Source organism: Carcharhinus amblyrhynchos, unplaced genomic scaffold (genome assembly GCF_965287045.1).
Source record: "Carcharhinus amblyrhynchos unplaced genomic scaffold, sCarAmb.v2.hapA scaffold_41, whole genome shotgun sequence".
Lineage (NCBI taxonomy): Eukaryota > Metazoa > Chordata > Chondrichthyes > Carcharhiniformes > Carcharhinidae > Carcharhinus > Carcharhinus amblyrhynchos.
The window spans coordinates 4,174,764-4,197,801 of record NW_027649782.1 but is presented as its reverse complement, the minus strand read 5'-3'; the positions used below and the strand labels follow the sequence as shown (position 1 = coordinate 4,197,801).

General features: G+C 45.2%; 1 protein-coding gene across 7 annotated transcripts in view; it reads left to right on the top strand.

Moving 5' to 3' along the window:
* Positions 1-23,038, top strand: part of hspg2 (heparan sulfate proteoglycan 2) — a 536,580-nt gene that overhangs the window by 225,201 nt on the left and 288,341 nt on the right. For all 7 annotated transcript variants that reach the window (XM_080181499.1, XM_080181505.1, XM_080181501.1 and 4 more), the window contains 8 exons: positions 2,786-3,028; positions 5,114-5,233; positions 7,911-8,042; positions 9,014-9,158; positions 12,835-12,986; positions 15,168-15,314; positions 17,339-17,502; positions 21,227-21,403. In XM_080181499.1, the coding sequence (XP_080037625.1) occupies positions 2,786-3,028; positions 5,114-5,233; positions 7,911-8,042; positions 9,014-9,158; positions 12,835-12,986; positions 15,168-15,314; positions 17,339-17,502; positions 21,227-21,403 (1,280 nt within the window). The remainder of the gene's footprint in view (positions 1-2,785; positions 3,029-5,113; positions 5,234-7,910; positions 8,043-9,013; positions 9,159-12,834; positions 12,987-15,167; positions 15,315-17,338; positions 17,503-21,226; positions 21,404-23,038) is intronic.

The following is a 23,038-nucleotide window of genomic DNA, read 5'->3' as shown; positions in this document are numbered from 1 at the left end:
GGAGAAAAAAAACCAGAGGGCATGGGTTAAGGGTGAAAGGAGAAAAGTTTAAAGGGAATATTAGGGGGGCTTCTTCACACAGAGAGTGGTGGGAGTGTGGAATGAGCTGCCGGATAAATGCGGGGTCACTTTTAACATTTAAGAAAAACTTGGATGGGTTCATGGATGAGAGGGGTGTGGAGGGATATGGTCCAGGTGCAGGTCAGTGGGACTAGGCAAAAAAGAAGGGCCAAAAGGCCTGTTTCTGAGCTGTAATTTTCTACAGTTCTATGGAGTGGTAGAAAGCTGGGGAGAATGCTAAACAGTGACTTTCAAACATATTAACGTAATGATGATGGATAAGAAACAACCCTCTGCCCATCCAAGCTGTGTCAAGATGGAAGGAGGAATAGGGAGCGGCACAGTGGTTAGCACTGCTGCCTCACAGCACCAGGGACCTGGGTTCAATTCCCGGCTTGGATCACTGTCTGTGCAGAGTCCCATTCTGTGTGGGTTTCTTCCGGGTGTTCTGGTTTGTTTCCTTAGTGCACCCAAACAGGTGTTGGAGTGTGGTGATTAGGGGATTTTCACAGTAACTTCATTGCAGCGTTAATGGAAGTCTATTCGTAACAACAACAAAAAACAAAAACGTTTAATAGAATGGAGTGCAAGCCATTACTCCCAACAGTAATGAACAAAGTGAACAATTAAATAGAAAGTTTCTGACATCACATCTGACTTGTTAAATGCGTTACCTTCCTTTGTAGATAAGGGAATTGTGAAGTACTGCAGGGGATTTTAACTAGGCATCCATGAGAAGGCTTCAAGGCTCTGCCACAAATAATATGTTCCTTTGTTGCAATAGGAACCCCACTGCATAAGATCTGGGTCCACCAGGGAAATCACCATTAGGTCCCAGAACCCCATGCTCATTCATCTCCATTTGGAAGGGCGAGGTTTGATCAGGGATAATTACCATGGATGGATGTCATGCCTAACAAATTAGATTGAATTTTTCCAGGAGGTGACTGGGTGTCTGGATGAGGGTAGTGTAGTTGATGTAGTTTACATGGATTTCGACAGAGCCTTTGACAAGGTACCACAGGGGAAACTGAAGAAGGTGGTAAGAGCACATGGGACCCAGGGTAACTTGGTACATTGGATGCAAAACTGGCTTAGTGGTAGGGGACAAAGGGTGGTGAAAGAAGGCCGTTTGTGTGACTGGAGGCCAATGTCCAGTGACATTCTACAGGGATCAATGCTAGGTCCCTTATTGTCCATGATGTATATAAATGACATAGATGAGAGTGTGAGGGGGCTGATAAGTTTGCGGAAGACATGAAGATTGGCAGGGTGACAAGGAAGTAACTCCATGAATGACAAGACATGGGGAAGCTCAGAGGAACAGAAGGAACTTTGGGTGGTTGTCCACAGATCCCTGAAGGTGACGGGGCAGATTAATAGGATAGTCAAGGAAGGCATGCGGGACACTTGCCTTTATCAGTCGTGACATAGGTTACAAGAGTAGGAGATTATGTTGGAGCTGTACAAAATTTTGGATAGGCCACAGCTGGAATACTTTGTGCACTTCTGGTCACTTTACTATAGCATGGAGATGGGCACAGAGGAGATTCACCAAGGTGTTGCCCAGGATGGAGCATTTGAGCGATGGATAGAGGCTGGATAAACTGGGGCTGTTTCCTTTAGAGCGGAGAAGGCTGAGGGAGGCCTTGTTCGAGATACAGAAGTTCATGAGGGTTACGTAAAGAGTTAATGGATAGGAAGCAGCTGTTTGCCTTCGTTGAACGGTCAGTAATGAGGGGGCATAACTTTAAAGTGAGGGGCAGGAAGTTTAGAGAGGATTCGAGGATGTATTTTGAGTCTGGAATGCACTGCCTGGGAGGGTAATGAAGTCGGGAAACATCACAACCTTTAAAAAGCACTTGGATGAGCATTTGAAATGTCAAAACGTTCAGGTCTATGGGTCAAGCGCTGGAAAGTGCGTTTAATGTAAATTTAGTGTAGCTTTGCTGATGTATATTAGACGGGCTGAAGGGCCTCCTCCTTACTTTATGGCTGTATCAGTTAGCCACATTGTTATGGAGACACCGTCCCATCTCAGTGGGTGCTTTCTGCTCGACTCTGTGGTAATAGATGAGAGGAGCAGCGAGAATTATTACAACACCCCAACTCATCAACATCAACCTTTCAACAACATCTGCTCCTAAAACCTCTGAACAGCTCGTTGCTAAGGGAATTGGATGTGTGTCCTGTGGCCACAAACTTCTCTGTTTTATTTTCAGAATTTTACTTTTTCACTGCTTTTACAATACGTATTTACAATTTGAACTGTCACCACCTGGCCTTCCCCCACCCATCCCAACAGTTCCTCCTCAGTATTTCCTTTGAAGTGAAGGGAAAGCTGTGGCAGTTTTCTGACCTTGGGCTCCCCACGCCCTCTTTCACCATTGCTGGTAATTAAATTCATAGTGGACGCTAGCTGAGTGGGCGATAATGAATCAGCCTTCGACACAGTCTGTCCAACAAATGTCCAATCAAGAGGAAGTGTGAGAGATGTTTGGGAGATTTGACGTCACCTATTTTGTGCCACTTTGAGCGAACGTGTGAAATTATTGACGCACAATACCTGTGATCCCAAGTTGCGAGTCGAGTTGAATAGTCAGAGAGTGACTCTGGAAGCGAATGTCTCAGTCTTGTCAGGAAAGTTTTAGCTAGGATGGACTCACTGCAGGCTTTACCAAGACTTGGTTCTCACATCTGCCTTTTGCTTTTTGAAAACCCACAGTGGACCTAGCCAGAGTAATCACCACGCCAGCAGCTCCTACGACAGCTGCTGTTATCACACCTAAACCAGCGTATCAAACACCACCACCTCTGGCTCCTACAGTAGCCACTCGTCCCATTATTGATGTTCTAAGACCCTGCCCAATAGACAAGGCGGTGTGCCAGAACGGGCAGTGTATTCCCAGAGACTACCTGTGTGACGGAGAAAGAGATTGCATTGACGGAAGCGATGAGCTGGACTGTGGTAAGTGCCTGAAGTAGAATTTCTTGAGCGCTGATTTGTTTGGGGGGAGCGTGAAGGACCTTTGCTGCGATTGAATGATTTTTTTTTTGTGTCACTGAATTTCAAATCAGAAGGGAACAGCGCATTGCTTCTGGCTGCCACAGTTATTAACTGGTGGGGTGTCCTGGAAAATAAGCAGCGGTGGAGTATTGTTCAGGTGTTTCCCACATAAAAAGCAGGTAGTTGACTATGATCCCTATTTCCAACTGGTCACCTCTGACCCCTGCTGGGAAGTGTGGGAGTATTGCTGTCATTGAATTAGTGAACAAGCACACACATCGGGGAAGGCCTGGGTCAAGCTATATTGTAATGGTTGAACGTTATAATGTTATTACTATCCAGGATTATGGGTTCAGTTGTGTGATGTTCTGACTACTGCTGTCTTTGGGACTTGTCATAAATTGCTGTCCGCGCTTCCACTATTTTAACTATTCCACTATTGTCCGCTGAGCCTAACCTTCTCTGCTTTGCTCTCCCACTTAAATCACCCTTTAAAACTTACACATTCCATCCAGTTGTTGTTGTTGTTGTTGTTTAACAAGATACTGGTGAACTAATTGAACTTCCTTGTCATAGCTACACATCTTCAAGCACCATTCTCCGCCTCCCACTTGCCATGCCCCCCCCAACTCCCTCCCTCCCTCCCTCCCTCCTCCCTCCCCCCCCTCAACTCCCTCCCCGCCTCCCTCCTCCCCCCCTCCCTTAACTCCCTCCCCGGGCCCAATCTGTATGATGTCCTCTCAGTTGAAGTTCCGAACTAGTTACTTCTTGTTTAACCACAAAAGAGCACTGAAGGCTGATTTTAAAAATTAAAAATAGCTGGAGATCAGCCGGGCATCCAACCTCTTGTAGGTTTGGAATCGACACCTGGGAGCTTGAGATCTGAGATAAGAAGTTGGCTGAGCTGAAAGGTGAAAGACTTAATGCTTGGAGAGTTGGAGGAATGAAGGAAGCCTTCCACCGAGACCTTTTGAAAACAGTTTGAAGAATTTATATTTTTTTAAAAAATCACTGGGGCAGAACCAAGATATTCTGTTTCCCTTCAGTGCTAAAAAAATTTGCATTTATATGGCAGCGTTCCCTTCCTTAGGGTATGTGAGCAACTTGTCAAGTGTTGCCATTTCCGATAGCCATTAGGGTCTTTCCACATTCAGACCTAACAAGCCCCATGAGCTGAGTGGCCAGTTAATCTGCTCTTGGTGGTCTTAGTTGAGGCACCTCACAGTTTGCCAATCTGAAAATGACCCATTTATCCTTTTCCTGTCGGTTAGCCAATATCTATCCGTATTGGGGACGGCAGGGTAGCACAGCGGTTAGCACTGCTGCCTCACAGCGCCAGGGACCTGGGTTCGACTCCCGGCTCAGGTCACTGCCTGTGTGGAGTTTGCACATTCTCCTCGTGTCTGTGTGGGTTTCCTCCGGGTGCTTCGGTTTCCTCCCACAGTCCGAAGATGTGCGGGTTAGATTGGTTGGCCATGTTATAATTGCCCTTAGGGTCCTGAGATGCATAGGTTAGAGGGATTAGTGGGTAAGTATGTAGGGATGTGGGGGTAGGGCCTGGGTGGGATTGTGTTCGGTGCAGACTCGACGGGCCTCTTTCTGCACTGTAGGGATTCTGTGATTAATATATCATCCCTTGCACCATACACTTCGACTCAGTATCTCACCACGTCACAAAGCTACATTTAGCCAGCAATTAGCTGAGGGGAGAAAACTATTCCCCATGTTTATTTCCATAAATCTACATAATATAGTCTTGAATCTGTTGTGTAGGTCACACACTCTTTATTTGGATGGCATCATACTGGACAAAACAGTTGCACTTTCATTGCACACATCCTTTCTCCCTAAGTCTTAAGTGGCAGATCCCCAAACCTACATACAGCATCACTCGGGGAAGTAAACCTCTGTAGACAAAGCCATGGGGCATCCAGCGGTAGATCGCACTGTATTGCATTGGGAAATTTTGTAACGCACAGCTCAGGCATTGCTTTGGAGTTTAAGATATAAACACAGGTTTTCCTCACTCCCTTTCTTGTGCCCCAGGAACACCGTCACCATGTGAGCCCAACGAGTTCAAGTGCAAGAATGGCCGCTGTGCCCTGAAGCTGTGGAATTGTGATGGTGACAACGATTGCGGAGACAACTCTGATGAAGAATTCTGCCGTAAGTCAGCAGAAAGTGTCCTTCAGCAAAGTCCCTGCCCCGGAAACAGGTTGCATGTTTGCTGCGCTTTGTCAGCTGATCATTTACTGATCTTTGTACTCAAGCTCATTTTGGATTGCAGGAAATAGCTTATTGGAATAGGATATTAATTAAGAAAAGGTAATTAAGTCTCTCATCTTTAATGAAGTTTGTAACAGGGAAGAAATCCCTGAAGACGCCAGTAAATCAGGATTTATTGCACTCCTTAAAAAACCTAGAGCAATTGAGTGTAATCTCCATCACACTAACAGTCTGATGAGTCACATTGCTATGATCCTTCTTCAAGTACCGTTAACCAGACCAGAAGCAAAGAAATTTCAGTTCTTTGATGCTGTTTTGCAGAAGATAGAGGAATGAGAGATGCTATCTTTAAGCAACATGCTGTTAGAAAGAGAGATTGAGATGACAAAACATGTTCTATTGATTATGGTAGACAATTGATAGGTTGAAACTTAAAAGAATTGATGAATGTGTTAGAGTCTGTTTATACGGGGAAGAAACTGGAGCTGTAAAAATCAAGAACGATCTAAGCGGTTTTGTGAAGATTAAAAGAAGAGTCAAATGGGTTATGCGTTTGCTCAATTAGTGTAGTAAAAATATTCTTGGGGAGATTGAAAACCTTTCTGAATTATTATTTGGAGGTTGCGATTTATTAATATATGTCGATGACATTGTTCTCGTAGCTACTCTGAAGATAAACAACAAATTTTGGAGATTGTAGTGAGTAAGAGGAGAAAAAGCTAATTTGTAAGAAAACAAAATGTCTTCTAGTGTCCAGACAGAAAATCACACCAGAACGTAACATTCTAGTGAAAAATGAAGACATCACACACCTTTTCTAACCCAGGAAGTATGTTCAGGTTGGATGGAAAGAGACCAAGAGAAAAGCTGAAAGATTGAAATAGCTGGAGATATATTTCAAAATATGAAAGAGATCAATAACTCAACACTAGCCATGCAAAAAAATTGGAGTATCCTGGAATGCCACGTCATACCAATTCTGACGGGGAAGTAAGTTTTGGGTGACCAGTGAGGCAGTGCAACAAAGAATTGAGGCTACAGACTTGTGGTTTTTGAGGAAAGTCATGAAGATATCTTGGATAAGTCACACTACCGTTTACAGGTGTGAGGAAAACCTGAGACCAAAAGAACTCGTGTTGACCAAGATCAGTAATAGACAATTAGAACTTCTTGGACGTGTCATAAGAAATCATGATTTAGAAAGTCTAATACTAATGGGAAAGATTGATGGGAAAAGCAATCGGGGTAGACAAAGAATGATTTTTCTACAGGACCTTGCAAACTGAATGAAAGAACAAAGATGATCCAAGTCTTTAGACCTGGGGGTTCATGATTGCCAACACTCTCCTGGGACATGGCATCCAAAGAGAGAAAGAAAAATTAAGTTTGTGATCTGGGTATACTGCATTTACAGAAATCCACATTGGGCAAATGACCTTTTACCAGTTTTCATTGGTAAATGGTGTACGGTCTGGGGTGTTACCGTTTGCAGGTAAATGGCAGTGCGAGCATTCCTGACAGATGTAGAAGGGTGCTCACCATTGAGCCTAACTCCGGTCGTGCCTCGGTCAGTGATCGTGCTGATGGTGATCTAAGAATTCTAACCAGTTGAATGGAAAGCCAGATCCTTGTGAATCTCCTGCTTCACTCCTGTAGAGAGACATTTGGAGGTTATGGCTGGATGTTTTGATCAATATTATTTTAATGCTGATTATTAAAATGGAAAATTTAGGCCTGTGTCTACATAGCCAATGAATGAGAAAGTTTGCTTCTCAAAATGTCGAATTTTATGACGCAGATTGTGGAACACCTGAATCTCAATGGGATCCATCACAGGCAGCTACTTTATTAATAAATACAAGTCTGCAAATAAACTGACCTAACCGGATATGTGCTCATATTTAATGACTTGCGAATTTAAAGCAAAATGAAATGAAGTTAATGGAGTGACCTGTAACCCGAATGGGTTAGAAGCAGTTCAGAGAAGGTTTACTAGGCTAACGCCTAGAATAGCAGGCTGTCTTATGAGCAAAGGTTGGATAGGCTAGGCTTGCATTCACTGGAATTTAGAAGAGTAAGAGTAAGACTTGATTGAAACCTCTGAGATCCCGAGAGGCATTGACAGGATCGATGTGGAGAGGCTGCTTCTTCCTATGGGAGGATCTAGAACTTTGGGGGTCACTGTTTAAAAATAAGGGGTTGCTCAATTAAGACAGAGATAAGGAGAATTCATTTCTGAGGGTCTTGAGTCTTTGGAAGCCTCTTCCTCAGAAGGTGGTGGAGACAGAGTCTTTGAGTATTATTAAGGCAGAGCTAGCTAGATTGGTGATAAGCAAGGGGGTGAAAGATTATCAGGGTAGGTGGGAATGAAGGGCTGTGGTTGCAATCAGATCAGCCGTGATCTTATTGAATGGAGCAGGCTCGAAGGGCCGCATGGCCTTTTCCTGCCCCTAATTTGTATGTCCATATGCATATTTTGTTTAATCACTAATTTACCCTGATATTTTTCTCTTGTCTGTATTATTTTTGTTATCCTCTTGAACATGTTACAAGCTATGACCTGGAAGTCCTTTCCAGTGATTCAGTTTTGGTAAAAGTGCGTTCTGTCAACTTTCAGCTACCAAGAGACCTGGAGATACGTGTGCTCCTGAGCAATTTGTCTGTGTTGCGACCCAAACGTGCATTCCGGCAAGTCACCAGTGCGATGAGGAGACTGACTGTCCTGACCGCTCGGATGAATTTGGATGTAGTAAGTAACCTGTGCTGCCATAATGTAAAGAAACTTGTGTCACCCTAACTGACCCACATTGTTGGTTACATCTGTGCTCAGGGAAGTGAGTTTGGTTTTGACCCCTTGTTGAAACTCGCCCTTTGAAATTTGTGTTCGTGTCACTTACTTTGTTTTCATTCTTTGTGGTGGAGGACAAAGCAACTGCAAGGAACTAATTGGATAGTTCTTTCAAATAACTGACTCAGACACGATGGGCTGAATGGCCTCTATCTTCTGCCACCAGACACAGTTGCTTCAACCCTTGATGAATTTTAGCACCTCTGGTCATCTCTGAAGTCAAATGAGCCCTAATAAATCTGCTCCAGATCTCCTATAAGCCCTGCTACCCTTCCTGAAATGCGGTGCTAGAATTGGACACAGTACTCCAGTTGGGGTTTGACTGGTGATTTATTAAGGGAAGGTCATTGGCTTAGTGAGTTTTCTGAGGCATTTCAAAGCCACTGCATAAAGGCAAATATTCAGCAAAATGTTACAGTGTTGAAATATTGAGTTAGATCTTTGGTCTTTTTTTTAAACAGAAAGAATATGATGGTGATCTAGGAGTCAGTTGACAGCCTGCAGAGCCCAATGAGAAAGAGCCTTAACTTGTTCTCTTGTTATTGTGTATTTTGCTTTCTTATCACTGCCCTGTTTTTGAAGGACTGCGTGGTCTTCCGTTTCGTTCCTTCCCATCACAGAAAAGTTAAGACTGGGAGCTCGTAGGGTTGGGTCACCTGGCCATGAGCCAGACCCCTCATTTGTTGAAAGTGATAATGACACTTCTTCCCTCTTCCCATCACGCCTTTGAAGCTGTGCCAATTGTGGGGGGGGGGTTAACTGATTTGAAGATTCTTGTGTCTTGACTCGAAGCTGCTCTCAACCGATGACCGAGAAATTGCCGCGGAGTACCGCAGGGTAACCGAATCACTGTCGAACGTTACTCTTTACAGCTCCTCCTCAGGTGATCACACCACCCGAAGAAACAGTCATGGTCAACCGCGGTGCTACCGTCACGTTAACTTGTGTGGCAGCGGGCGTTCCCACGCCAATCATCACGTGGCGATTGAACTGGGGTCATATCCCTCTAACCAGCAGGTAACTATTACGTGGGCCGTGAGTCAGTTCAGTGTTTGTAATGTATCTGTTGGAGCTGATCATAGTTCTTTCAACTGGTGTGTACATCAAGAACTCGCGTGAAAAAGAGGACAGAGAAATAATCTTTTAATCCATCCCAGCAATCTGCACCCCAGGCAGAGGAAGATGGTGCCGAGTGGTAATATCATTGGACTAGTTAGTAAGAAGTCTCACGACACCAGGTTAAAGTCCAACAGGTTTATTTGGTAGCAAAAGCCACCAGCTTTTGAAGTGCTGCCCCTTTGTCAGGTAAGTGGGAGTTGTGTTCACAAACAGGGCATATAAGGACACAAACTCAATTTGCAAAATAATGGTTGGAATGCGAGTCTTTACAGGTAATCAAGTCTTAAAGGTACAGACAATGTGAGTGGAGAGAGAGTTAAGTACAGGTTAAAGAGATGTGTATTGTCTCCAGACAGGACACTTAGTGAGATTTTGCAAGCCCAGGCAAGTCATGGGGGTTACAGATAGTGCGACATGAACTCAAGATCCCGATTGAGGCCGTCCTTGTGTGCAGAACTTGGCTATCAGTTTCTGCTCAATGATTCTGCATTGTCATGTATAGTGAAGGCCGCGTTGGAGAATGCTCACCTGAAGATCAGAAGCCGAATGCCCGTGACCGCTGAAATGTTCTCCAATCATTGGACTAGTTGTCCAGAGGCCCTGGGGAACCAGGTTCAAATCCCACTTGTGACAGCTGGTAGAACTTAAATTCAAGAACAAAAAAAAACTGGGAATTGAAAGCGAGTTGTGGAAAATTGTGAGGGGCAAGGATAGAATGGGCAGGAAGGGCCTCTTTACCTCGAGAGTGGTCAGTGACCTGGAGTGATGGGTCGAAAGATTATGGAGGGGGGATTAGGAAAATGCTTTTCATCCAGATGGTTGTGCAGGTCTGGAATCGATGCCTGAGAAGGGTAGTTGAGGTAGAAACCCCCAACTCAATGTAAAAAGTGTTTGAATATGCACCTCAAACACCGTATCCTGCAGGGCTAGGACGACAAACTGGAAAGTGGGATTAGGCTGGAGGCTTGTTGCTTGGCCAGTGCAGAATGGATGGGCCTGTTTCTGTGCCGTAAACCTTCTGTGATTCTTGTCTCAGTAATGGTGACCATAGAAACCCATTTGGTTCTTTAGGGAACAAAATCTGCCAACCTTACCTGGTCTGGCCTACGTGCGACTATAGACACACAGCAATATTGTTGACTCTTAAGTGTCCTCTGAAAATGTCTCCTAAGGTACCCAGTTCAAGGGAAATTAGGGATGAGCACTAAATGCTTGCCCAGCCAGCAATGCCCATGTCCCAGGAAAGGATGAAGCTAAAAACACCCTCCTGGGAGAGATGAAAAACGGGATAAAAAACCTTGATCATGTTGGGGTAAAGAAAATCTGGGAATTGCTCTTCTGACCCCTTCAGTTAATTCACAGAGCACGATGGCCCTGTGATAGAACATTACAGCACAGTACAGGCCCTTCGGCCCTCGATGTTGCGCCGACCAGTGGAACCAATCTAATGACCCTCTAACCTAAACTATTCCAATATTATCCATATGCCTATCCACTGACCATTTGAACGCCCTTAAAGTTGGCGAGTCCACAACTGCTGCAGGCAGGGCATTCCACGACCTTCCTACCCTCTGAGTAAAGAACCTACCTCTGACATCCGTCCTATAATTACCACCTCTCAATTTAAAGCTATGTCCCCTTGTGTTAGCCATCACCATCCGAGGAAAAAGGCTGTCATTGTCCACCCTATCTAATCCTTTGATCATCTTGTATGCCTCAATCAGGTCACCTCTTAACCATCTTCTCTCTAATGAAAATTACGTCAAGTCCCTCAGCCTTTCCTCATAAGACCTTCCCACCATACCACGCAACATCCTGGTAAACCTCCTCTGCACCCTTTCCAATGCCTCCACATCTTTCTTATAATGCGGCGACCAGAACTGTACGCAATACTCCAAGTGCGACCGCACCAGAGTTTTGTACAGTTGTAACATGACCTCAGGGCTCCGAAATTCAATCCCTCTACCAATAAAAGCTAACACACCGTACGCCTTCTTAACATCCTTATCAACCTGGGTGCCAACTTTCAGGGATCTATGCACATGTACCCCAAGATCTCTCTGCTCATTGACACTACCAAGAGTCCTGTCGACAAGCAGAGAGATCGTCTCTGATAATGCAGCACTAAAGCTCCTCAGTTATTACTTGTCTTTTCCCTGATGTGTGGAGCTTGCTAAACCGAGCCAAGGCTGTAAGGAAGTCAGTGGAAGCATAATTCAATGATTTTTCCTGTGTTTTAATTGGTTTAGTGTTTCCAGCTTTCCAAAATTGCAATCGTTCTTTCCTTGTCTGATTGGATTTGCCAAATCGTTAGCTTATTACTGTAATTAGAAGCAGTCTATTCATGGGGATTTAATCTTTACAGCCCCAAATAATCCTCTCAAAGAGTCTTAAACCTAAATGAAAGCTACAGGGCACTGTACTCAGACTCATTACACTCTCCAATATCTTATACCCCCCTGATTTGTAATGTGTATATCCAAGCAGCATTCTTGGGCTGGAAAGCCTGTTGCACAAAAAAGTGATTGAATATGTCAACAGATGTTTTGTTTATTACTGTAAGAAGGTAAACATGTCCTGTCCACACCCATCCAACATCTCTGCCTATTTCTGTCGTGATGTGGAGATGCCGGCGTTGGACTGGGGTAAACACAGTAAAAAGTCTGACAACACCAGGTTTAAATCCGACCGATTTATTTGATAGTAAACTCACTAGCTTTCGAGGTTTCCCTCTTCTTCAGGTGAATGCTCTGTCATTCACATGCACACACTAACTCACCCTCTTCTCCCACAAACACACTCTCTCTCCCTCTCTCTCTCTCTCTCTCACACACACACACACACACACACACACACACACGTGTGCACCTTCTCTCCTCATTCTTTCACACACTCTTCACTCTTTTTCTCTCTCTCTCTGCCCCATGCATATATATGCCCTCACTCGCTCTTTCACTCACTCTCTCTCACTCACTCACACACACACGCACTCTCACGCAGTCGCATTCACTCACGCATTCACACTCACCTCATTCGCCTCACTGGCCTCACTGACTGGCAGGCATTCATGTACATGCGCACACACACACACACACACACACATTCCCCTCTCTTTTTCTCCCTCCCTCTCTCTCTGACTGTGTCACATCTCCCCCCGTTTCTCTCTCTCTCTCTCTCTCACGCACGCGCGCGCACATTTCTCCCTGCTTTCTTTTAATCTCCCCCACCCTCCTTCCCTCCATTGATGGGTTATAAAGGAAAATCGGATCTAGAACGAGGGGAAAAAGCAGCTAGGAATGATATGGTGTTGAAAGATTGAAATCAATTGTCTGTATTTCCTGAATATAAATGAAATAACGGGGTCTGTGTTGCATTACTTAGTGCGCACAGCAGGGCACCTGTTTGCAGTAGCCTTTCCACTGGGTTAAGAAAGCTTGCTTATTGTTTTGGAATGCTGTGTGGCACAGTTTGAGTTCATAGTGAGTCTCTGGATCCTCGGCGGTGTAGTGTGTTTCTCTGGCACAGCTTTACGCCAAAATCACATCTGTGATTGTTTCTCCTTTTTGTTTTGCAGAGTTACCATGACTAGTCAGAATGGCCAGGGCACACTGATCATTCGAGATGTCAAGGAGTCAGATCAAGGAGCATACACCTGCGAGGCCATCAACGCCAAAGGAATGATCTTCGCAATCCCTGACGCGTTGCTGGTTTTGAAATCCAACACAGGTAATCACTTCACACTAAGCTCAATGGAACCTATTCGCGAGTCGCAGACACAATCCTCCATTCATCGTTATAAAGTATTAATTCCAAACCCTCTAGCTGGTCAGAAGTTTGAATTGACAATGGAGGTCATTGAGACAGGAATGGACCTCTGTTGTGCTCCAGTAACCCAGTTCTTGGTTGGGAGGAAAACCTTTGGTTTTATATTTTGAGGATCAGTGGTGGAAATGAGTCCCCTGGTTTTCCGCAGAGGTGAAGGAATAACAGATACTTCTTGATCAAAGCAGGGGAACAATCCACCTGACGTTCCTCTTGTGAGGAACGTGGATGATTCTGTGCAGTCTGGAACTTCCCACGTGGGTTGGATGGTGAAAGGAGTGGGGAAGGCAACCAAGTAAGCAATGCACCATGTACCCTAAAGTAAAAGTTCATTTAACATTTATTTATCAGTCACAAGTAGGCTTATACTTACACTGCAAAAAAGGTTACTGTGAAAATTCCCCAGTCGACACACTCCGGCACACTCTCAGATACACTGACAGAGAATTTAGCATGGCCAGTGCACCTGTCCCGTAGGAAACCCACACAGACAGAGGGGAGAGCATGCAGATTCAACACAGACGGTGAGCCAAGCCAGGAATCAAACCTGGGGTCCCTGGCGCTGTGAGGCAGCAGTGCTAACCACTGTGCCACCGTGCCTCCCCCTGGGTGTGGGATCAGTAGCGAGTCAGTTGTTGTCACCAGTAGAATTATTCACTGCATCAGATACACTGAGGACCAAATGCTTTTCATTAATCAGGTACTTCTCAGTTTTTAACTCTGGTGGCATGTCGTCCCCTTGGTACATCCCTACCTGACCATTAACATTGTCTCTGCCCTTCCTTCCGGTTGAAACTATGGAAATGTTCCCATGAAACACAGCAGCTGTGATTTGAGAAGGATTACGTCATGTAGCATGCACGAGGCTGGCGATTACTGCCTGCTTGGTGTGGAGCGAGCTTCTCTCCGAAGGTGGCAAGCATTCTTAGAATAGCGTCAGACCCACTGGGATTGGGAAGGGTAGATTGATCCCCCAGTTTATCATCTATTCATCCTTGCCAGGGTGATGGGGAGGCTGGAGCACAGGTACAGATGTACAGGTAACACATGCTTGGAGAGAGCATGGTACTGAGAGCTGACTGACAGAAGTGGATTTGAGATTCAGCAAGGAGTTGGACCTATCAGGTGATGAAGGAAGAACAAAATGTTAAACCAATGTTTGTACGGTAAAAGTTGTGGCATCTTCCGTTGGTCAGTACTGCAGCTGCTGTGTAGGATAACCTGGATTTTACAGCTCAGAAACAGGCCAGCCGGACCAACCAGTCCGTGCTGGCGTTCACGTTCCGCTTGAGCCTTCTCTCAACTTCTGTCACCTAAACCTATCGTCGTATCCGTCTAGTCTAACCTCCGCATCGCTGTGGCCCGGCCTCCGCGCCCCTGTGGCCGAGCCGCCCTCGTATGCATAGTTTTTTGCACGCTCGCAGACAAAGCATACCATTCATAGAGTACATAGGATAGTAGGAAAGGAGAGGGTGCAGGACGTAGCGTTACACTCATAGCAGAGAAAGAGCAGTTTGATTTAAGGCAGGTCCATTCAAAAATTTACCTCCAGAACGGCGTGCTTGTTTGAAAGCAATTTATTTGTCGTGTTTTCGGCTATTTCAGCATTGAGTTATTTTCCGTTCAGCCCTTTTGGTTGCCTCTCCTTCAGCCCCTCTCCAGCACGCCCCCCCCCCCACCCCGCCCATTCCCATCTCAGACCATTTAAAGAATTGAAATGAAACCCATTTCACCATCTCCAGCCATAAAGCTGGAAAAGTAAGGAACACAATGCAAGTTAAAGCTTATTTTACCGCCTAGCCCTGGATAACCACATCGATATCAGATAAAAGTCTGATGGCGGCAGAGAAGAAGCTGTCCTTGAGTCGGTCGGTACGTGACCTCAGACTTTTGTATCTTTTTCCCAACGGAAGAAGGTGGAAGAGAGAATGTCCAGGTTGCATGGGGTCCTTAATTACGCTGCCTGCTTCGCCAAGGCAGCGGGGAGTGATGTGTTGTGATTTTAGTTTATTGCTCTCCTTTCCCCTTCTCCTCCCCCGGCTCCCCGCCCAGTTGTTAACTTCATGCTCTGATTTTTATTTTCAGGAATCTGCTCTGAAGGGCACTTCAATGTCCAGGGTAGCCTGCAGTGTGTTCCCTGTTTCTGCTTTGGTGTGGCCAGAAGCTGTGAGTCGACCAGCCGCTACAGAAACCAGATACATCTGCGTTTCACAGAGGAAGATAACTTCATGGGTAAACAATTCTAAATAATGTCTGCTCCTTTGCAAGCAGCTTTTTGAAGCCTTGCCTTGAGTTGTGCTCTGAAGACATTTTTGAGAGATTTCGTCAGTCCTGCGTGTGTTAGCCGTCTTCCTCCAAAGGGCTGGCATGGATAAAGGATAAGCCGCTAATTATTGTGAGGCGGTCTTATGAACTTGACAAGATGCCAAGCAAACACAGTGCTTGACACCTTGTAGGTCCTGCCAAGTACTCCTTACAAGCATTTGGGGGCTTGTGCCAAAATTAGGAGAGTTCTCCCACAAGTTCAGTAACGGCCTGACACGTTCATATTCATGGAATAATACATCACAGGCAACACTCCAGAAACCACGATCATAATTCTTGGGTACATCCTGTCCCACCGGCGTGGTGGCACGGTGGTATACAACTGGGAGGGAGTTGTCCTGGGATTCCTCAGCATCGACTCTAGATCCCATGAAGTCTCATTGCATCAGGTCAGACGTGGGTAGGGAAACCTCCTGAGTACCTTGCATTGTCCCTATTCAGCTGATGAATCAGTACTCCATGTCAAACACCACTTGGAGAAAGCACTGCGAATGGCAAAGACATAGAATGTAGTCTGGATGGGGAACTTCAACACCCGTCACCAAGAGTGCTTCGGTACCACCAGCTGGCCAAGTCCTAAAGGACATCGCTGCTGGACTGAAGCTGTGGCAGGTGGTGAGGGAACCAACAAGCGGGAAAAACATATTTGACCTCATCCTTACTAACCTGCCTGTCAAAGGTGCATCTGTCCATAGGAGTATCGATAGGAGTAACTATCGTACAGTCCTTGTAGAGACAAAGTCCCGTTTTCAATAGGAGGAAAGCCTCCACCGTGTCGTGTAGCACTACCACCTCGCTTTTTTTTTAATTCGTTAAAGGGATTCGGGTTTTGCTGATGAGGCCAGCATTTATTGATCATCCAGAATTGCCCTTGAGAAGGTGGTGGTGAGCTGCAGTCTGTTTAGTGTAGGTACACCCATGGTGCTGGTAGGGAGGGTGTTCCAAAATTTTGACCCAGTGAAGGAATGGTGAAATATTTCCAAGTCAGGAGGGTGAGTGGCTTGGAGAGGACCTTGCACTTGGTGTTGTCATTTACCTGCTGCCCTTGACCTTCTAGATGGTAATGGTTGTGGGTTTGGAAGGTGCTGTCTAAGGATCTGCAGTGCATCTTGTAGATGACACACACGGCTGCCACTCTGCAGCAGTGGTGGAGGGAGTGAACGTTTGTGGAAGGGACGCTAATCAAGTGGCCTGTTTTGTCCTGGATGGTGTCAGCTTTCTTGAAGTGTTGACATCCAGGCAAATGCAGAGTTTTCCATCACACCCGTGACTTGTACCTTGCAGATGGTGGGTAAGATTGGGGAGTCAGGAGATGAGATACTCACCATAGAATTCCTAGCCTCTGATCTGATCTTGTGGCCACTGTATTTATATGGCTAGTCCAGTTCAGTTTTTAGTCATTGGTAACTGAGGGTATTGATAAGGGGGGGGGGATTCAGCATTGGTAATGCTGTTCAGTGGAGAGGGGTGATGGTTAGATTCACTAATGTAGGAGATGGTCGTTGCCTAGTGCTTCTGCAGCGCAAATGACCCAAGCCTGGACATTGTACAGGTCTTGTTGCATTTGGACACAGACTGTTTTGGTATCTATAGTGCTGAACATTGTGTAATCATCAACGAACATCCCCATTTCTGACCTTATGCAGGTCATTGATGAAGTAACTGAAGATGGTTGGGCCTAGGACACTACCCTGAGGGACTCCTGCAGAGATGCCCTTGAGCTGAGATGAATGATAACAACCATAACCATTTCCCTTTGTGCTAGAATCATGGAATCCCTACAGTGCAGAAGAATGCCATTTGGTCCTCCTCTGAAGGAACATCTTGCACACGCTGTCCAGCTCAGCCACAGTTTGCCTTGAATGATGGTACCTTGGAATTAATCAGCTTTCAAGGTTATAACTGAGGTGCAATTGCCTTTTCTCTCCTAGGTGTGAATGTGACAGTACCAGCCCAGCCCGTGACACCCCCCCTGTCCACCTCTCAGATGGTTATCGACCCCGAGTCAGGAGAATTTCAGCTGGTCGATCTCTCAAGACGGTTCCTCAGCCATGATTCCTTCTGGACGCTCCCAAAACAGTTTCTGGGAAATAAGGTGAGTTTGAAATGTTTAAGCTGCTCAGATTTCAGTTAACCTCTCAGATTTTGTTATCTTGTTTACCTCACACTTGGAACACACTGGAGTTTCAGACTGGAACTAATCAGAAATGTAATGTTTTGAAATGGGTCAGATGCATGCTGCCATCCTGGTAAACCTGTATACTCTCACACACAGGCTTGTGATCTCTCCTGCCCTCCGTGCTTTAGGTATAAATGAATTGTGATGGAAACTCATGGCATTTATCTTTCCCCTCAAAGAATGGATGCAGAACAATGCTGTTCATAGCAAGAGTGAAAACCTTCTGGGAAAACAGCGAGCCTCTATAATTTTAATGGTTTTGCAACCCCTGCGTAGTGAATATCCTTGCCTCTGTTATTTCAGTGGAACACAGGTGGACTATGAAGATTTGTGGGAGGTTTTACAGGCTAAGCAGAGAAGTATTAAATGGATGAGGGAGGAGTGAGCACACTACTACCTGCAGCCCAATTTTGACACATTTATTCATTTGTTTTGGTGTAAGCAGCCCTTCAGATGTCTGTTTCATGACCTATTAAACTTGGGACTTATCCAGTGTTGGCCATTCTGCATTTTGTTTTATTTTCTGATCTATTTTCTTCTGAACTCACTCCAATAGCTCCTATGGCTGATGTTTCTATACCTCTGGGACTTTTTAATCATTGTCACACAGTTTGCAAAGATCCTAAATTGTTCCGAGATTAGTATCAGGAAATATTATAGATGCTCAATTCACAGGAAAGAAATTATTTCAATAATGTGTTGGTCACACCTTTGAAAGAGACAATGGATGAGATTTTCCAGCTGCGCTTGTCCCAAAGCTGGAAAATCCCGCACAATTGAGAGATTGAATAGACTGGGCCTGTACTCGTTAGAGTTTAGAAGGCTGAGGGGGGATCTTATAGAGACTTACAAGATAATGAAGGGGCTAGATAGGGTAGAGGTAGAGAGATTCTTCCCGCTTAGAAAGGAAACCAGGACTAGAGGGCACAGCCTCAAGATTGGGGGGGGGGGGTGGGGGGTGCAGCTTAGATCAGAGTTGAGGAGGAACTTCTTCACTCAAAGGGTGGTGAATCTCTGGAATTCTCTGCCCGTTGAAATGGTGGAGGCTACCTCGCTGAATATATTTAAGTCATGCGTAGATAGGTCTCTGATAGATAGGGGAATTAAGGGTTATGGGGAGAAAGTGGGAAAGTGGAACTGATCCACTTCAGATCAGCCATGATCTTATTGAATGGCGGGGCAGGCTCGAAGGGCTAGATGGCCTACTCCTGCTCCTATTTCTTATGTTCTTAGGTCAACAGACCTTTGCATGATCTGTGTCCCGCCCGCTACGATTCCGGTGTTAGGCGGATTGGGAAAATTCCCCTCAGTGAGTTCTGTGTTTTAACAATCGCGCCATGAGTCAAGATCATTTTTATATCCCAGGTTCTAACCTCATTTCACCTTTGATTGTTGCACCTTTTTATATTTCCTAGACACACCTGTGTGCATCGCTGAGATGCTGGCGTTGGACTGGGGTAAACCCAGTAAGAAGTCTCACAACACCAGGTGAAAGTCCAACAGGTTTATTTGATAGTAAATGCCACAAGCTTTCGCAACATTGTTCCATCGTCAGGTGAGTGGAGAGTTCTGCTCACAAACAGGGCATATAAAGGCGCACACAAATAAACCTGTTGGACTTTAACCTGGTGTTGAGACTTCTTACATTGCCGAGGGCAGGGATTTTCTTTGCAATGGTTCTTTCTCGATGTGAGGCTTTCTGTGCTTGCTTCGTTCTCATTCCACTCCATTTTAGATCTGGATCCAAGTGAATTGTGAGAGTTTTGGTATCTTCGTTTCATTTGACTTGACAGTTGAAGGGGATAGCTTAACCAAAATAAACTCCTTGCTACAGCCAATGATGTTTAGAAAAGCATCAAAAACCGGAAGGCGTTTGTGTCAGAATCAAGATAGGGATCCATAGCTTCGGGATATTTGCTTTCCTTTTTGGTTAATGTCTTGTTGGCTAACATTCTCGTGGCTAATTCAGTAAATCTTGTAGCAGCCCTTGCTCAGTGGGAAATTTATAAAGTGGATCCAAGTTTGTAAGTAATAAAAGATTAACACTTGGGATTAGCATTTTATTTTGCATAAATTCCCTTCTGGAACGATTTTGTTTTTTTTACAGCCTGAAATTGCTTCTCTTAAAGATTTATCCTCATTTCAGTTTGCAAGAACACTGAGATTCCTGATTGAGTGGCAACATTTTATTTTGATGCTCGGTCTATAGGTCAGAGGATTTCGCACCCGATTTGGTTTTTTTTGAATAAAATTATACACATTGATTATCCCTTTGAAATTGTTCGATGTTATTTGCCGTCTCGTGCTGCTTTCTAGGAAAGGTAATGTAGTTTTGTTGGACGTGGATTAGAATGACACACCTTTGGCAAAGGAGACAGCCGTTAATCTGATTTAGCAAGAACGGTCAGTCAAATCCATCACTTCAGCAGCGTTTTTGGCCTTTCCCCCTGCTGCTGTGGCCAATTTATGGGACAACGATAACGAGGCTTATCTTATCACCGCACTTAATGCAACGGAATCTTTTTATTATCTTGATCTGGCCATTCAGGCAGGTCATTGTTTTTTGATGGTGGCACAATCCCAGTTGGCTCCTAACACAGGGCCACAGAGCACAATACTTACAGCTTTCTCTCGTAATTGGGCACAACGCGAGAGTTAATTAGATGAAGAAGAACATTTAATTATCTGCGATTGGTACAGTCATCAGTCAGGAATCCTGGCTTGCACCAGATATTTCTCTAATGTGCGGGTTTGGTTGATTGGCTGCGCTAAGAAATTGCCCCTTAGTGTCCAGGGATGTGTAGGTTAGAGGGATTAGTAGGGATATGGGGCTAGGGCCTGGGTGGGATTGTGTTCGGTGCAGACTCAATGGGCCAAAGGGCCTCTTTCTGCACTGTAGGGTTCTATGATTCTATGATAATGCACTAGGGAACACTTCCGCAAGCAAGCAAGTTCTCTGAGACAAATGTGCCTGACTTCTCCCTCAAGATTTTGATTCCTGTGGTCGGAAATGTAGAAATATACAAACTGTATTTTAAACTTTATTTATTAGTATCACAGGTAGACTTAACGTTAACACTGCAATGAAGTTACTGTGAAAATCCCCTAGCCGCCACACTCCGGCGCCTGTTTGGGTATACTGAGGGAGAATTTAGCATGGCTAATGCACCTATCTGGCACGTCTTTCAGCCTGTGGGAGGAAACCGGAGCGCCCAGAGCAAACCCACGCAGACATGGGGAGAATGTGCAGACTCCACACAGACAATGACCCAAGCTGGGAATCGAACCCCGTGTCCCTGGCGCTGTGAGGCAGCAGTGCTGACCACTGTGCTGCCTTGCCGTCCCAACAATAACTGATATAACTGGGATGCAAGTAAAACAAAATGCCAAATGTGAGCGAGAAATCTTTTAACGTAATGCTATTCGCATAAGTTGGGTGGGGGACAATTTAATTTCTGTTTCGATTAGTTGAAAATCCAGATATTAATGAGTACCTACTGAGGCTGAGCTGAATCCTGAAAGGTGGATGTGTTATTTTCCAAGTTGGAGAAGTTTTTATTTGATGAAGCTCACACATGTTTAAAGTTCAGAGTACCATAATGGCACCTGTTTTGACAATGTGACGTCTGATTTTACGCAGATCGATTCATACGGTGGGTTCCTGCGCTACAAGGTTCGTTACAGCGTAGCCCGAGGGCAGGCTGAGCCCGAGAAGAAGGCAGATGTGATTATAAGCGGAAATGGAAGAAAACTAATCTACAAGACGGGGACCCCCCAGCCCGATGTCGTCAACCAGAAGGAAATCCTGTTCACCGAGGTAAGGAGAGAGTTTCCGAACCCAGCCTCAAGATTCTCATTCTGACCAACTGTAGATGTTCATTCCCTGATGTAAAGCTTTTCAGGCCTTGGACCTGTATCAGGGCTGTGAGAGGCCATTATGTTTGAATGCTCTGTGCCTGGAAAAACCATCCACAGTTGTCAAATGTTTTGTGTTAGAACCAGCAAAATGTCAGTAGGTTTTTTTCATTGCTGTGGGGACAGCTATGATCCTTTGTTCCTTTCACAGTGGGTGCCTTCGTTTAATAATGGACACAAGATCAACAGGCCAAAATTTTATTAGATGTCTTGAGGTCTTAATGAATGAGAAGTTCTTATTCTAATTTTTCATTCTCCGGTCCTAGTCTCCACCTTGAGCACAGTTTTGCTCCCAAAGCTTTGAAGTATGTGTCCAGTGGGCATCGCTGGCTGGACCAGCATTTATTGCGCACCCCTAATTGCCCTCGAAGTGAGGGGTTTGGTAGGTCATTTCAAAGAGCATTTAAGAGTCAGCCTCATTGCTTTGCTTCTGGAGTCAGGTGTAGGCCAGACCTGGTAAGGACGGCAGATTTCCTTTCCTGAAGGGCATTAGTGAACCAGATGACTTTTTACAACAATTGACAACAGCTTCATGGTCATCAGTCGGTTTCAAGACTTTTATAGAATTTAAATTTCACCCTATGCCCTGATGGGATTTGAACCTGGGACCCTGGGTCTCTGGATTACTAGTCCAGTGACAATCCCGCTCTGCTACTGAATCTCCAAAAGTACTTTCGTTTTCCACGAAAGTGCAACTTTTTAAATTGATTGGGAATTAAGCATTCTAACCATTCAGGGCATTTGGACACAGTGCGGGAAATTCACTAACAAGAGGCTGTCAACTATTTTTGCATTTTATCTTCTAATACACATTTAACTTGAAAGTTCATTAAATGGTTGAGTTTTGGTGGGAGCAGGTGTCTACTGAGGTTAAAAGATGTATTTTTGCTTGTGGAGCAACTCGAACAATAATATGTGTAGAATCCCTACAGTGCAGAATGAGGCCGTTCAGCTCATCGAGTCTGTACTGACCACAATCCCACCCAGGCCCTATTCCTGTAACCCCACATATGTGCCCTGCCAACACCCCCACCCCTCCCCCGATCAATTTAGCATGGCCAATCAACCTGACCTGCACATCTTTCAGTATGGGAGGAAACCGGAACACCCGGAAGAAACTCTCACAAGCATGGAGAGAATGTGCGAACTTCACACAAACGGTGACCCAAGGCCGGAGTTGAACCCAGGTCTCTCTGGCACTGTGAGGCAGCAGTGCTGACCACTGTGCCACCATGCCACCCTTAATATTGGAAGACTGTTGCTCTGTAATATTCACAGAACCTGGATGACAAGTACAAATAAAATTTGGGTGGCACGGTAGCACAACTGCTTCACAGCGCCAGGGTCCCGGGTTCAATTCCCAGCTTGGGTCACTGTCTCTGTGGAGTCTGCACGTTGTGTCTGGTTTCCTCCCACAGTCTGAAAGATGTGCTGGTTTGGTGCATTGACCCGAACAGGTGCCAGAGTGTGGCGACCAGAGGAGTTTCACAGTAACGTCATTGCATTGTGAATGTAAGCCTTCCTTGTGACCAATAAA